The sequence below is a fragment of the Rhinopithecus bieti genome, unplaced genomic scaffold (assembly GCF_001698545.2).
Source record: "Rhinopithecus bieti isolate Rb0 unplaced genomic scaffold, ASM169854v2 scaffold_23303, whole genome shotgun sequence".
NCBI lineage: Eukaryota > Metazoa > Chordata > Mammalia > Primates > Cercopithecidae > Rhinopithecus > Rhinopithecus bieti.
Window position 1 is genome coordinate 905,931 of NW_016810922.1, and position 16,553 is coordinate 922,483.

The 16,553-nt window shown below is 36.7% G+C and overlaps 1 protein-coding gene across 1 annotated transcript in view; it reads left to right on the forward strand.

Annotated features, from left to right (window-relative positions):
* Window positions 1–16,553, forward strand: part of COL21A1 (collagen type XXI alpha 1 chain) — a 203,160-nt gene that overhangs the window by 120,293 nt on the left and 66,314 nt on the right. The window contains exons 13-16 of the mRNA XM_017893237.1: window positions 13,135–13,188; window positions 13,662–13,715; window positions 14,964–15,017; window positions 15,138–15,191. Of these exons, the coding sequence (XP_017748726.1) occupies window positions 13,135–13,188; window positions 13,662–13,715; window positions 14,964–15,017; window positions 15,138–15,191 (216 nt within the window). The remainder of the gene's footprint in view (window positions 1–13,134; window positions 13,189–13,661; window positions 13,716–14,963; window positions 15,018–15,137; window positions 15,192–16,553) is intronic.

Here is a 16,553-nt window from a genome sequence, read left to right on the forward strand (position 1 = left end):
CCCAAACGTGTGTGTGTGTGTGTGTGTGTGTGTGTGTGTGCATGTGTACATGTGTATGAGATTTGGGGCTTTAAAGCAGTTACAGACCATAGATTAGAGACTTAGTTCTGAATTCAGACTGCTTATCTCCCAAGTCACACTTCTTAATCTCTTTAAACCTGATTTTTATCATCTAGAAAGTGGAAGCCATAGTATTACTTACTGCATAGGCTTTTTGTGAAGATTAAATGAGGGCCTGCATGTTGTTGGCCTAAATTAACTGCTATCAATTGGTGATGATAGTGATGATGATCATCTGATGATGATGATGATTTGTTATTAGGGTCACCATTCTGCTGATTAATTAAGGCAAAATTTTTGGAAATATCTTTGAGTTTTCCTTTATCCTTCCTCTCTCTGTTGAAGTGCTGCATCTGAAAAAATCAGACAGAAATTCCCTAAATGTCTTCCCACTATGTCTACCCTCCTACCCATATATGTACCTATATTCTGCCTTTCCTTCTCTTATTATGGGCGAAGTGTCCATGTGGAGTCCACAGGCCTCCTTTTGCACTCTGGATCCCATCTTTCTCCATTGCTCTCTGTTATTAACTAGCCCTTCTCTTCTGTGTCATTGGTTATTTTCTTTTCTGGTTAAATTTTCCCCATAGCCTAAAGGATGATCCATTTGAAACCACTCAAACCTCCCCCACTTCCTTTACCACACAGCTTCCTTTAGCTACCAGGCCATTTCCCTGTTTCTTATTGTAGTACAAGTGCTCCAAAAGGTTTGCCTTTATTCCCTGTACATTTTCACTCCCATTTCTCTCTCTGACCCACTCTAACAGGACTTCCATCCCAACCTTCTGCTGCATATTTAGATCACCAGTCTTCCATCTTTGAAATCCAGTAGTCAGTATTTTTCAATTATTTCTTCTTGTCTTGTTGTATGTCTCTATAGCATTTGACATTGTTGACTATTCCTTCCTTCTTGGGACAGTTTCTTCTCTTGGCTTCTGGGATACTGCATGCTCCTAGATTTTTCCTTGTCATCACTAGTTACCTTTTCGTGTTTTCTCATTGGCTCTTTCTCTTCCTCTTCCACACATTCTCTAAATGTTGGGTGCCTCCAGGATTCAGCCCTGTCCTCTTCCCCTTCCTCATTAAGAGATTTTATTATTGTAATATTAAGAAGTATAAACATATATGGGTATAAATGTATATATAAAATATATGTGCATATATTTTATAATTACAGTAATAATTATTGATATGATTGATTACTATAGTAAATAATAAGAATATTAAATACAGACATACACATATGCACAATCTCTTTTCCAAAAAATATTTGGCTTCGTCTGAATCTGGAGAAACTTGGAGTTGTTACAATCAGGGGTTTTCAGAAAACAAATATCTCTACTTTTTATAGAAGTGGTGGTACTATTAGGTTGGTGCAAAAGTAATTGCGATTTTGCCATTACTTTCAATGGCAAAACTGCAATTTCCTTTAAAAAAAAAAATCCTTAGAGGATTTTCTCCCCAAGCAGCAGTAGCTCTGCCCTCCCTAAGTATTCTCTGATATTAGGCATTGTTGAGTGTCCTTCCTGTACACATGGTGCTGACTTATGTGTGCTCAGGTTTTAACTAATTATGTGACTGTTTTTGTAATCTTGATTATCTCCTGATCTTTCAACCTTTTTTCTTTTAAAGCTATATAATGGATTTAACATCTTAGTTTATTATGAAGAACCATTAATTTCATGTCTTGCCTTATTTATTGGCTGTTATTCCTCTTCTGTCCTTTTTTCCCCTTTTTTTCTACTGGTATTATTAAGGAAACTTAAAACTTTTATTGAATTTTTGTAGAATGCTTTATATTTTGTTGGTTCTAAACTCGATTTTTATCTTCTCTTTAGATATCTTCTGTTGTATGGTCATTGAGAAACTACTGCAGAGACTCAGTAGTAGAAGTTCGGAAATCTATTTCTTTTGTAGGCATGAGTAGTTCAATGGTAATCCCAAACCTCAAATGGAATCCCCATCACTGTGTTAAAGAGAGGAATTATTTTAGTAGATTAAAATAGTTTCCCATAAGTCATTATTGCCTGAGCTTGTGTAAGACTTAGGATTTGTATTTTGTTGTTGTTGTTTTGCTTTTATTTTCCTGAATGGAAAAGAAGCAGCAGATCTGTACAAAACTTTATGTATTGGGTGCTTGCAGAGTTTTACTGTGGTGCGTACCTTTTTCTATTTTATTCCTGGATATGTTTTGCATCGATTTTGTCCATATGCAATCCCCTTCACATTAAATCCTCACAAAAAGTCCTGTGGGGTTAGTACAGTAAGTCATATTGTGCTCATTTTATATTAATTGTGAAGTAAATTATCCTTATTTTACATTTTGGAAAACTGAAAAATGAAGAGCTTAAGTCATTTGTGTAAGGTTACTTAAGGATCTAGGGGATTGAAATAAAATACCTTGATCCCAATCTGGCTTTCTTTTCCCTGTATTTTTCTGCTTTGGCCAGAGTAGTTTTTCACTGCGTGACTTGTGCCTCTTTTAGTCTACTGCTTGCACTGTGAGAAGAATCCCTGAATGCCTGTCAGGAGCCAAGAAGATAGGCAGGGGAGGGAGCAGATGGATGAGTACCCACGGTCATGCTGACTGGGCCATTAGAGTGTTCATGGACTACATTTCTCTCTAGGGAAGAGGGATAGTTCATTTTATATCATAGGTCATCAAACCTTTAAATTGCAAAATGTATTGCAGTAAAAGACTTTTAGACACGTAGCCTCATATATAAAAATTATATATCTGTGCTACTGGGCAAAGTATTCTGTGAATTTGAAACACGCACACACGAAGACTTTTTTTTAATGAATTTAAAAAATAGTAGTTTTCATGTTCTTTTGCTGGCCCCAAAAATAATCTTGACCTGACTGAAGACTATGACTCTAGATAGACTCAAAAGATGGACAGGCTCATCAAAGTTATATTAGTCATGAAAGGTTTGGAAAGCAGCCTCTGGGAAGTGGAATTATCTTACTATCTTGGATTCTCTTTGACTTTAATCACTTGTAAACTCTGATAGGACCAAGAGTGTGACTCCCCCAAATATTTGTTTTATTGAAATTTTCTTTGAGCACTCAGGAGTGTTGACTGTGTTTTGGGAAATGAAAACATTCTGTATATTCAGCAAATTATTATTAATCACAAGCAAGACAATAGGTAGGCTAGAGTAGCTTATGCTACAATAACAATCAAACCCCAAATGCTTGTAGCTTAAAACATCAAAGGTTTATTGCTCATCAAACTACATATTTATCAGCAGCAGTGAGGAGCTTCCCGTGTCTTCACAGGGAGACTCAGATTAACATAAATTTCACCATCTAGATCATGACTAATTATGGTGGCAGGTGTAGAGAGAATCAAACATTGGCTTTTAAATCACTACCATTCATGTTTAATTAACTAGAGCAAATTGTGCAAACCACATGGATTTTAACAGATTAGGTAAGTATGATTTCCCATATGCCAGACAGTGGAGAGGAATCTGGATATTGGTAAATAGTAGTTGTACCAAGAAAAAAAAGGAATGAGTTATGGATGAATTGTTTCCTCAAAGAGGTTGGAGTCTGGTAAAGGATATAACACAAAGTAATTGTATTTCAAGATAGTTAATGTTAAGTGCCAAAGAAGAAAGTCAAATAAAATTCTCTAGGAGTTTAAAGGAAAGTTAAAAATTGGAAAGACTTCATGAGAGGAAGTGTAAAGAAAAGGTTAATCATAGCTATACAATGTCGGGACTGTTTTATAAAATTTAAAAAATCTCTAAGAAAGATTGCCTTGGTTCTTTATTTATTTTATTATTTTGGTATTACCAATAAGACTGTAAGAAACATCTCTGGATATATTTCTCAGTAGTTTTCATGAGTTTATCAACAGGAAAATTCTCAGAAGTGAAACTGATTATTGGATCAAAGTGTTAATTTCATAGTTAAACTTTGATTTAAATTGCTTATTGAGTTCCCAGAAAGTTGATTCTCTTTCAACAAGTGTATGAAAATATCCTTCCTCACATTCTTATCAGCACTGCTTTTCTTTTAAATTCTATTTTCACCAGTATAATTTAGAGATGATACTGATTTGATTTTCATTGCTTTATTAGTGAGTTGGGTAAGGTATCTTGACCTGCACTTTGGGGGCATTGTGTTACTTCTCTGTAATTTTCCGATTTTCTCATATCTTTTATTTTTCTACTGGGCTGTGATCCTTTTAAAATTGATTTTATATGCATTTCGTAAGTTGTTGTTTGTGTGTGTGAAAATATCTTTTCTGGGTTGTATTATGTGTTTTAACTTGGTTTTTGAAATTTTAACCATAGAGAAAATTTTCATTTTCATGTAAAGTAGTTTTTTCTTCTTTTTTTCCTCCTATCTTTGTATATAAATAGAAAGATTGCACATTCTAGCATGTTGATTATAATTACTGATGATTTTATTTTTGTAATTTTATTATTTTATTTTAACCGTGAAATTTTGGTTTTGGAGTAAAGTCAGATGAGCATTTGTATTAGTCTGTTTCCACACTGCTAATAAAGACATACCTGAGACTGGGCAATTTACAAAAGAAAGAGGTTTAATGGACTTAAAGTTCCATGTGACTGGGGAGGCCTCACAGTCATGGTGGAAGGAAAGGAGGAGCAAGTCACGTCTTACATGGATGGCAGCAGGCAAAGAGAAAGAGTTTATGCAGGGAAACTCCTGTTTTTTAAATGATCAGATCTCGTGAGACTTATTCACTATCACGAGAACAGCACAGGAAAGACCCGCCCTGTGATTCAATTACCTCCTGCTGGGCTCCTCCCACAACAAGTGGGAATTATGGAAGTTACAATTCAATATGAGATTTGGGTGGGGACATAGCCAAACCATATCATTCCACTCCTGTTCCCTCCCAAATCTTATGTCTTCACATTTCAAAACCAATCATGCCTTCCCAACAGTACCCCAAAGTCTTAACTCATTTCAGCATTAACTCAAAAGTCCATAGTCCAAAGTCTCATTTGAGACAGGCAAGTCCTTTCCACCTATGAGCCAGTAAAATCAAAAGCAAGTTAGTTACTTCCTAGATAAAATAGGAGTACAGGCATTGGATAAATACTCCTATTCCAAATGGGAGAAATTGACCAAAACGAAGGGGCTAAAGGCCCTATGCAAGTCTGAAATCCAGTGGTGCAGTCATATCTTAAAGCTCCAAAATGCTCTCCTTTGACTCCATGTCTTACATCCAGGTCACGCTGATGCAAGAAGTTGGTTCCCATGGTCTCAGGCAGCTCTGCCTCTGTAGCTTTGCAGGGTACAGCCTCCCTCCCAATTGCTTTCACAGGCTGGCATTGAGTATCTGTGGCTTTTCCAGGTGTGTGGTGCAAGCCGTCAGTAGATATACCATTGTGGGATTTGGAGGATGGTGACCTTCTTCTCACAGCTCCACTAGGCAGTGCCCTAGTAGGGACTCTGTATGGGGGCTCCAACCCCACATTTCCCTTCCTCACTGCCCAAGCAGAGGTTTTCTATCAGGACCCTGCCCCTGCAGCAAACTTCTGCATGGGCATCCAGGCGTTTCCATACATCCTCTGAAGTCTAGGTGGAGGTTCCCAAACCTCAATTCTTGACTTCTGTGCATCTGCAGTGTCAACACCACGTGGAAGCTGCCAAGGCTTGGAGCCTGCACCCTCTGAAGCAATGGCTCATGCCATACCTTGGTCCCTTTTAGCCATGGCTGGAGTGGCTGGAACACAGGGCACCAAGTCACTAGGCTGCACAGAGCAAGGGGGCCCTGACCCTGGCCCATGAAACCATTTTTTCCTCATAGGCCTCCAGGCCTTTGATGGGAGGGGCTGCCTTGAAGACCTCCGACATGACCTGAAGACATTTTTGCCATTTTCTTGGAGATTAACATTCAGCTGCTTGTTACTTATGCAAATTCCTGCAGCCAGCTTAAATTTCTCCTCAGAAAATGAAATTTTCTTTCTATCACATTATCAGGCTGCAAATTTTCCAAATTTTTATACTCTACTTCATTTATAAAACTGAATACCTTTAACAGCACCCAAGTTACCTCTTGAATGCCTAGCTCCCTAGAAATTTCTTCTGCCAGATACCCTAAATAATCTCTCTCAAATTCAAAATTCCACAAATTTTTAGGGCAGGGGAATAATGCCACCAGCCTCTTTGCTAAAACATAACAAGAGTTGCTTTTACTCCAGTTCCCAACAAGTTTCTCATCTCCATCTGAGATCACCTGAACCTGGGTTTCATTGTCTTATGTCATTGTCAGCATTTTGGTCAAAGCCATTCAACAAGTCTCTAGGGAGTTCAAAACTTTCTCACATTTTCCTGTGTTCTTCTGAGTCTTCCAAACTGTTCCAACCTCTGCTCGTTACCCAATTCCAAAGTTGCTTCCACATTTTTGGGTATCTTTTCAACAACACCCCACTCTACTGGTACCAATTAATGGATTAGTTCATTTTCACACTGCTGGTAAAGACATAACTGAGACTGGGCAATTTACAAAAGAAAGAGGTTTAATGGACTTACAGTTTAATGTGGCTGGGGAGGCCTCACAATCATGGTGGGGGCAAAGGAGGAGCAAGTCAAGTCTTACATGGATGGCAGCAGGCAAAGAGACAGCTTGTGGAGAGAAACTCCCATTTTTAAAAACATCAGATCTTGTGAGATATTCACTATTATGAGAGCAGCAGGAGAAAGATGAGCCCCCATGATTCAATTCCCTCCCACTGGGTTCCTCCCATGACAAGTGAGAATTGTGGGAGGTACAATTCAAGATGAGATTTGGGTGGGGACACAGCCAAAACCATATGAGCACTCTTATTTTATAAAATCATTTTCCTAAATAAATAGCCAGTTGCCATAGTATTCATGGAATACCACTTTTTTCTACATTTATTTCCATTAATTTTCCATTTTCATTTGGGCCTGGTGTTTTGGCTTTTCATTCTATTCCATTGACCTGTCTACATCTTCTCCACTGCAGAATTGTTTTAATTATTGTCACTTCATGATCTGACTTAATATTGGCAGGGCTAATCCTTCCTCATTATTCTTTATAATCAAAATTTTCCTGGCTATTTTTGAATACTTATTTTTCCAGATAAAGCTCAGCATCTTTCCTTCAGTTTTTTAGAAATTGCTATTCACATTTCAATTAGGATTCCTTTGCACATATGGATTAGTTTTAGAAGCACTGACAACTCTCCAATTGCTATTCAAGATTATGGCTTACTTTTCTTTTTACTTCAATCTTGAGTTTTTTGGTATTAGTCCTGAGCATTACCCAATTTTATTTTAACCTAAATTTTTTCATCTCTTTTCATTTTATTATAAATGGAGCCCTTTAAAATATTTTCATATTGGCTATATTATATATATAAAAGCTATTTATTTTTTATATTTTAAAGCACCGAGTGAATTCATTTCTCTTACTCATTTAGGTTATGAGATCTATTGACACATTACAGGTGTAATCTTAAAATAATTTTCTTCCTTTTATTTTAGCCTTATTTCTATATTTGTCTAAATTTGTTGGTAGTCCAGAAAACTATTAAAATAGTGCAAATACAGGGTAACTTTGTTTTCATTTTAAATCTCAAACAGGCAGAGTCTCTTTTAGTTCAGGTTGGTGGTTCCTTTGGTATTATATAATAACTCTCTCAACAGCATATAGTATATGTATATGAGTGTGTGTATTTGCAATTTTATGTTTTTGACTTTTGATTCCAGCCAATAGCAGCATTCACAATCTTGTTTCGATCACAGCTCCTTCTCTACACTTAATAATAGGTAACCTAAATTAATCAGGCATCCACTACACCCTTTGTTTACTTTTCATGAGCCACACTGTCCGGCTTGACAGAATTTATTGAACCTCCTCTTAATGGACTCAGAGATTTTAAGGGTGGCGTTAATAGCCATATCTTTGATTTCATCCCTCCAAGAGGCTGAGTTTTTACTGGACTTTTATTTTTTAAAAGTATTCCCCATTACATTAGAGATGAGAAAAACAATTGTATCTCCCAATCCCAGTGTCTTTACACTTGGTCTATTTCTTTTAATTACTACTTGCAACCTGGCCAATTATTTTCTGAGCTCATATTTTTTTAAAATAGGACCTTGTCAAATACTGCCAATAACAGTCAATTCATAATATATATTTACATTCTGTTTTCTCAGTTCTTTACCTCTAGCTGTAAGTTCATTTGATACATTATTTGCCTGTGCAAGTTATTACAAGCCAGGCTTCTTATCAATTATTTCACCACTATTTTACATAAGACACCACTTTTTCAACCTTCAATAATTGTTTTTCATTGGTCGCTACCTGTCCCCAAAGCCAATGACATATATACATTTTAATATTGTTGTTTTGGCAGTCTCTTATTTTTAATATTCCAACTGTACTAATTAACTTAGGCTAAGCTGCATTATAGTAACAGATGACCCAGTGGCTCAGAGGCCAACATGGGAGACATTTATCTTTTATGTTATATGCCCATCCTGGATAGGCTTTGGCCCAACTTTATCTCTTCTTTGCTATCCATTGCTATTTAACCTTATAAATAACTTGATTGAGTATAATGTGTTTGAGCCATACTTTTTTGTGTTCCATATTTTGTACATATTGTTTCAATATTCCCCAACAGTTTCGCTGACAACTTGCTGCTGGTTGCTCTCTCTCTCCTTCTTTCTTTCTCTCTCACACTAATTTATGTTAACGTGGATACTATACTTTTTACTATACTTAAAAACTTTCCTTCTGCACGTACGAGTAGCTTTGTCCAGACTTTGTATTTTTTCTGTCCCAACGTGAGTGGATGTTCCTAGTCTTCCTACTTCATCTGAGATCTGTTTGCCATCTCCAGTAAAGGAAAGTTTGGATATTATGTCTTTTATAACTTGTAGCCAGAGAATGGAAGTCATAGCTTGGACTTTGTTCAGCTTTAATAGGGAATCCCAGCTTACCTCTTTCTCCTGTAGTTTTATTAAGCATTCGTTACCCAGCTGAATTCCATCTTATTGATAGTATATCTTAGTCTAGCTCGGCCTTTAACTGGTTATCTCAATTTAGAGTTTTCTAAATAGTCAACTCAGATTATTCTCTTAACTTCAGTCCTCTTTCTATCTCTCAGAACTCTGCTCGCTCCTTCTGCTCCAAGCAGAAGGGAAAAAAAATATATATATAATATACACATATAAAATTTGGAATTTTAATTTCCAAATATATAATTTGAAATTATACATATATATTTATATATATATATACACACACACACACACACACACACACCCTTTGAATGACACACACACACACTTTGAATATATATTTATTCAAAAGGTAGTTTGGGTTAGGTTCTTGTATTAGGAGTTCATATGGTAGGGGAAAGAACATCCAGTTTTCTTGTGTTGTTTGGTCTTCCCCTAAAATTTATTTATTTTTTCTTTTGTCCTGTTTGAGTAAATTGTTGAATTTGGGGAATAGTTAGTTCTAGGGTGTTATAGGCTTTTATTGGGTCTTTTCTCTCCCTACCTCTCTCTCAGTCTTTCTGTCTCTCTCTCTATCTCACATACACACACACACAACAGAGGAAGCTGTTATTCTTGAGAAAGGCATTTAGTATAAGCTAAAAAATATGGTTCCTTTTAGACTGGAAACATAGTTATTCTTTGTATTTGTTAGGTGGATGGCAAAGATCTATAACAAATAGACCAAATGCAGTAGTTTAAATGAGAAAGAGGTTTATTTTTCTCGTGTAATTGCTTGTCTGCAAACTCATTTGGGGACTTGTGTTTTTCCCTCTTGTTGCTTTAGTCTCTCTGAGTGTTGCTCTCGTTTATAAAGTCAAGGTTGTATCACCAGTCACTATATTATGTGCATTCTAGGATACTGGGAAGCTGAATCCTAAAATTAGAAGAGATCTGATTTATATAACAGAGGCCCCCTTTTGGCCAGTACACACACACTCATATGTACACATATGTACAGATACTCCACAGGTTCGGGAAATGATAATATCAATGTTTCTAAAATGGAGGTGAAAGCAGAGTTAAAAATGCAAACATGACTGACTGTGCATTTAAGAACAGTTAAATCCCACTATCCCTTCCTCAACTCTGTGTAGCTAAGTGAATCTCTCTTCCACTGTAGCAGAAACACAAAAGTTTATTTTCTGGAGAAGAGAAAGCTGAAGGTCTCTAGCCTGGGGAGAAGAGGGAGAGTTATACTAAAATTAAAACAATGGGAATAGGCTGAGCATGGTGGCTCACACCTGTAATTCTAGCACTTTGGGAGGCCGAGGCAGATAGATCACCTGAGGTCAGCAGTTTGAGACCAGCCTTGCCAACATGGTGAAACCCTGTCTCTACTAGAAATATGAAAATTAGCCAGGCATTGTGGTGGGTACCTGTAATCCCAGCTACTTAGGAGGCTGAGGCAGGAGAATCACTTGAACCTGGGGGGCAGAGGTTGCAGTGCGCCGAGATCACGCCACTTCACTCCAGACTGGGTGAAGGAGCAAAACTCCATCTCAAAAAACAATACAAAACAAAACTAAAACAATGGGAGTTGGCGATAGTTACTCATGTGGCAACCTCCTTCTCCTCTTCTTCTGTCTGGCCTCCGGGATGCTGTCAGCCAGTCCTATAAACTAGAGACATAGAAGATCCTCCTATGGGAAATCTACTGACATCTAGAACAGCATCCAATGAAATGACACAACCAGGCCACATTATAGTGAAGTTCAGAGTAATTGAACTCTACCCACTGAGAGATTCTCCTGTCAACCTCCATATGAGCTGACAATAAAGAATCACCAAATATCACAGGAACGTTAAAGATCAACAAACAAAAGTCTTGGAAGAAACTAATGCAAGATAGTGAGAGGAAGACTTGAAAAAACCCTGTCATTAATGCTCTCAGGGAGGCAGAACCCCTGCTAGACCCTGCTTCAGCTGTGTTCCTCAGTGTTGAGTGAGGAGTTTTCAGAACCTGAAGAACACATTCCATCACACCATTGAGCTTTAACCAAGAACAACAAAAAACATATTCTAGATATTAGATTCTGGCAGTCCCTGAACAATCTAGCCCAATGCCATTTCCAGGATTTGCTGTCCCCTTTCCTGCTTTTGTCTTCCTAAAGACCTTCCAGCACAATCGTATGTCTATTCCTATGCTTACAGGTGGCTGACAGGAGCCTGTTTATGTGATGTATGGATGGGGATGGAGCTTGGAAGTGTAGTCCGAGATGTCCACATGTATGGGCATTAGTTCTCAATAGATGAGAAGACTTACAGAGTGCCTAGCATAATGGATGGTTATAGACCACACCAGTGTATAATAGTATAATACTTCAAGACACTGGAAACAAGAGGAAGATCTGCAAGCTTCTTCAGGGAAAAAACTGCACCAGTCCTACCACCCCTACCCTCCCACTCCTGGCCCCAAAAAACACACAAGAAACAAAAGACTACATACAAATGATCAGGAATCAGAAAGGCTTCACACATCTCATTAGTGACATTGAACTCAAGAACTGAATGAAGCAGAGCCTTCAAAAGTCTGATTTAAAAATTTGAAATTATAATCAATTATATAAATGAATAGAATAAGGACATTTTCAGAGATTTAAGGTATCAGAAAGTAATCTCCTATGTATTCCTTCTCAGGAAACCATTGAATAGTATATTCCCCTAAACAAGATAATGAACTCAGAGACAAAGAACATCAAATTCATACTGAAATGAGACAGGTCTAGGAGATATTTATTAAAGAAAATGAAATTTTCAATGCAAGTGAATACAATCAGAAGTGATTGTTGGAAAGTTGGAAAGATTTTGGAGTTCAATATAACAATAAGTTTATAGGAAACTAAACAATTAAAATGGCAATATTTGACTCCAAGAAATATAAACACTTGGGCAAGAAAAGGCGAGGAATGAGAATATATTTTTAGCTTATCTGCAAATCTTAACAAAATAAACCCTGACTACTGATTTAACCAAAGCTGAGGGTTAAGGGGATTGAGGGTTAAGGGGATTTGTGTCTGTTAGAAGTGGAGGTGGGGAGGAGGTGTTGGGTGCTATGAGAGATTAATCCTCTGCGTTCATGGTGGGAAGTCAGTAGATAATGCAGAAAATGGAAAATGTAGCTATAACCATATGGTTTGGTGATTTGAACTCAAAGAGATGAGGAACTTTGGAATAAAAAATGTTGCCTTTGGAGGGTTCTATGAGCCTTGAATAAATATATCACTCTTTAAATCATGTGAATGAATAACTTTTATAAAAATTACATCAGTCACAGATGATATAATCTTTAATATGTCTACCAGACAAGCTAGGAGTATAATTAATTGCTTGTGTGTAATATCTTAATTTGTCTAGATAAAAGTGAATCTGACCCAAATTTTTCCATGAAAGTCATTGGTTCTTTATTTACTGTGTCTTCACAATAAAGATTTTGAAACTAAAGCAATACCATCCAACATATCCCGCTGAACTAAATACTAAACCTATATCTACTAAATATCAAGTTGTTATGACTTTTCTTCATCTTTTCTCTTTTGGAGAAAACTTAGGGCCTTCATGTTTATAGACACATATGAACAGATACCTTCTGTGAGTAATTAGTAAGATAAGCAATTTTTAAAAATTCCACAGAGTCCTAGTCTGTGTTGAGACTTTATGTTTAGAATCTTTCATTACTGAGCTGGATAGGACCTTAGAGGTTAACTGTTTCCTGAGTGTATTGGGTCTAGATCATTTCAATTAATTCATGTGTCTTTCCCCTGTAAAAGCCTAAGACTTTTTCAGAATAGATGGTGGCTAACTAAGGGTGGAGTCAGGATTGCTAGTGAGATTTTCTTAACTCCAAAATACTTTTCTTCTCTGATTATAAATGAAACCCTGAAAAGTGAGGATAATTTTTCATAGAGATAGGATTTAATGCTGATATGAATTGAACTGTTTGCAGATATATTTGAAGTGGATTTTGACAAGGGTGAGATTGAAGAATATGTGATGATATTGTTTAGGCTGGAATGGTTTTTCTTTAATTAATTTCAATTTTATTTTCAGGGTGATCGTGGACTTCCTGGTTTTCCTGGGCTTCATGGCATGCCAGGATCAAAGGTTGAAGAAATCTGTGTCTTTTAAATATAGCAATGCCATTTTTAAAATTCAAATTTAAAGTACCTTTATATTACAAATGTGTTATAAATAAATACTCATGTATAATTAAAGATAAAGTAAACAATGGGCTAAGATTAATATTAGTTTATACAAAACTTTACAAAATTCCCTTTAAAGTCTCATTATAAATGTATGATTTTATAGTATTTAAAAATTGATGTTATACTGTATGCAAGTTTTCTTAAATATAAGCCTTAAACTATAAGCCCTGTTATAGCACTAAATGTTATTTTTTAAAATTTTCTTTAGAAAGCCTGGAAATGAGGGCTTTTTAAAGCAAACTTTAAATTTTTTTTTTCTATTTTGTTTTGCTTTTGGCATATTAAACTCTGTTGCTTATAATCTGTATTTTTTCTTTAAGAGAACAATATTGATATTTCTTTAATATTCGCTATTTATATTTTGTCTTTTAGGGTGAAATGGGTGCCAAAGGAGACAAAGGATCACCTGGATTTTATGGCAAAAAGGGAAGTGTAGATCATACAACAAAGTATTCATATTGAACTTTTAATGTAATGGAAACAGAAAACTTGAATTGAGTTCTAGCCCAGTGTTGCAGCAGTTAGCTTTGTTCACCCTTCTTAGGGGATTAATTCAGAACAATGGGGGAAAAAAAAAGAACTGGTGACTGCAGACTGCTATGTATGGTATCCTGTAAGACTATGTTGTATTGTCGATCATTCTGAGCTTTTAAAAGATTTACAGGCTGGGCGCAGTGGCTCACGCACGTAATTCCAGCACTTTGGGAGGCTGAGGCAGGTGGATCATGAAGTCAGCAGTTCGAGACCAGCCTGGCCAACATGGTGAAACCCCATCTCTACTAAAAATACAAAAAGTAACTGGGCATAGTGGCGGCCACCTGTAATCCCAGCTGCTCGGTAGGCTGAGGCAGGAGAATCACTTGAACCCGGGAGGCGGAGGTTGCAGTGAGCTGAGATCGCACCACTGCACTCTAGCCTGGGTGACAGAGCAAGACTCTGTGTCAAAAAAAAAAAAAAAAAAAAAAAAAAAAAAGATTTACAGTGAGAGATGCCTTAGGAAGCAGTAGTTGCTTAAAAATATGTCCACTGAAGGCCGGGCATGGTGGCTCACACCTGTAATCCCAGCACTTTGGGAGACCAAGGCGGACAGATCATGAGGTTGGGAGATCGAGACCATCATGACTAACACGGTGAAACCCTGTCTCTACTAAAAAGACAAAAAAATTAGCCAGGCATGGTGGTGGGTGCCTGCAGTCCCAGCTACTTGGGAGGCTGAGGCAGGAGAATGGCATGAACCCAGGAGATGGAGGTTGCAGTGAGCCGAGATTGCACCACTGCACTCCAACCTGGGTGACAGAGCGAGACTCCGTATCAAAAAAACAAAAACAAACAAAAAAAACATGTCCACTGAAATTTGATGGTATGGGCCTTTCTAGTTCCTCACACTGAGGGAAGAATATTTAAAATACTCATTGCTTTTTAATTTTGCCAAGATGTTATTTCTATGTTTAGATGCTTGTAATGATAATTGTGCATCTATCAACATTTTTAATGTCTTGATATTGTATCCACTGGCTTGGTAAAATAGTACTTTGCAGAGTCAACATGAGTTGTAGTTCCATGAATTTTTACTACATAATGTTGTTAACTTAGTAGCTTTTCTATTTAAGTTTTGGTTAGAACTTGAAAACATTATTGTAAAGATCGTGTTTTAAGTGTTTATTTTCGATACAGGGTGCAAAAGGTGAAAAGGGGAATGCTGGCTTCCCTGGCCTCCCTGGACCTGCTGTGAGTTTGATAGAAAAAATCTCTTAATATTTTGCTTTACATAAAAACTATCTTATAGTATCTGTCTTTAAAGAGAAAAGTAGTGCAAAATATATTAAAGCACATGTATTTATTTTTTAGGGAGAACCAGGAAGACATGGAAAGGATGGATTAATGGGTAGTCCCGGTTTCAAGGTATTTACAAAAAACAAAGGACGAAACAAAAAGATTTTTGTATCTTGTGAGGAAACATAAGAAAAAATGTACCAATATTAAAATTTTTTAATATGTAGCATTGGGATAAAATTCATGAGCTAAAAGGTTTTTTACATGTGATTTTAAAATGCTACTGAATTTCTTTTGACTTTATTGTGGACTCTTAGGTGTCAGAAGTGAAATCATAGGCTATTACAAGGTTGAGCTTCTTTGATAAGCCCTTCAGATTGGTTCGTTTGGCAGGTTAGAAGCAGAGGTTCTTGGCTCTGTCTCCCAAAGATTAAGGTTTCAGTGGGCTGGGAAACTGTCTTCTTAACTCTGGCTTTTTTATCAGTTGTGTGGTATGGGCAGGAGAGCATTAGAGTAAGTGGAGAACTGCAAAGTGTCAATAATTCGCTATCTAGGAAAAAACTCAAGGGGACATGCCCTTGGGGTGGTCCGTTAACACCATCATATTCTTACAGTTAGGATTTAGCTAATTAGGATACCTAAGGAGAAGATTTGTATAAGCCATCAGAGCTGAAGAGGCCATTTGGTCAAGCATTGGACGTAGGGATGTTATCTTGTTTTCTAATGGTCTGTTCTTTGAATCCCAGAGTTGCTCAGAAATTCAGTCCAAATTTTCTTGGTCTGTGGGTGTTTTCCAAAGGAAAAATTATTCATTTATTTGCTTCAAGTTCTATGAAGGGTTTTCAAATATCCATGATTCTTCAGAGTATACTTTGAAACAACACTTCCTAAGACAGTAGTAACCTGACTGTAAAATATGGGAACCCATTTTGAAGCCCTTGGTCCCTTCTTGTTAATTATGCTTCAGTGGTTTTGTATTTTCTCACTTATTTAATTGAACAGATTTTATTGATATTTATTAGAAGCTAGACATATAGAGGAGAATAAAGCCATCATGGCATCTCCTCTTACAGAGTTTATAATCTAGACTATGTGAGATAATACAGATTTTTTTTCTTTGCCTACAACTTAAGCATTCATTTTAATTAATTTTTGTCCTCTGTTAGCATAAATTCATATGCCCCAAGAAATGGGACTATTCTTTTTGGGAGACAGGAGAGCTTAGAGAATAGAATGGAGTTGGATTTCCAGCTTGCAATGACTTTCTCTAACTAGTTGTATGTTCTCTGGCAAATATTTTGACAGTTTCTATTTCAAAAATAGAGTAAATGTTACCTATCTAGAATGGTATGAAAGGGACTTGAGTACGACAAAGCACCCAGCACAGTTCCTGGCAAAGAATAAGTGTTGAATAAGGAATTAGTTCTTTTATTCATTTCCTGATTTGAACACAGATTTGATTCCTTTTTTAGTCTTAATCTGAGTAGTATG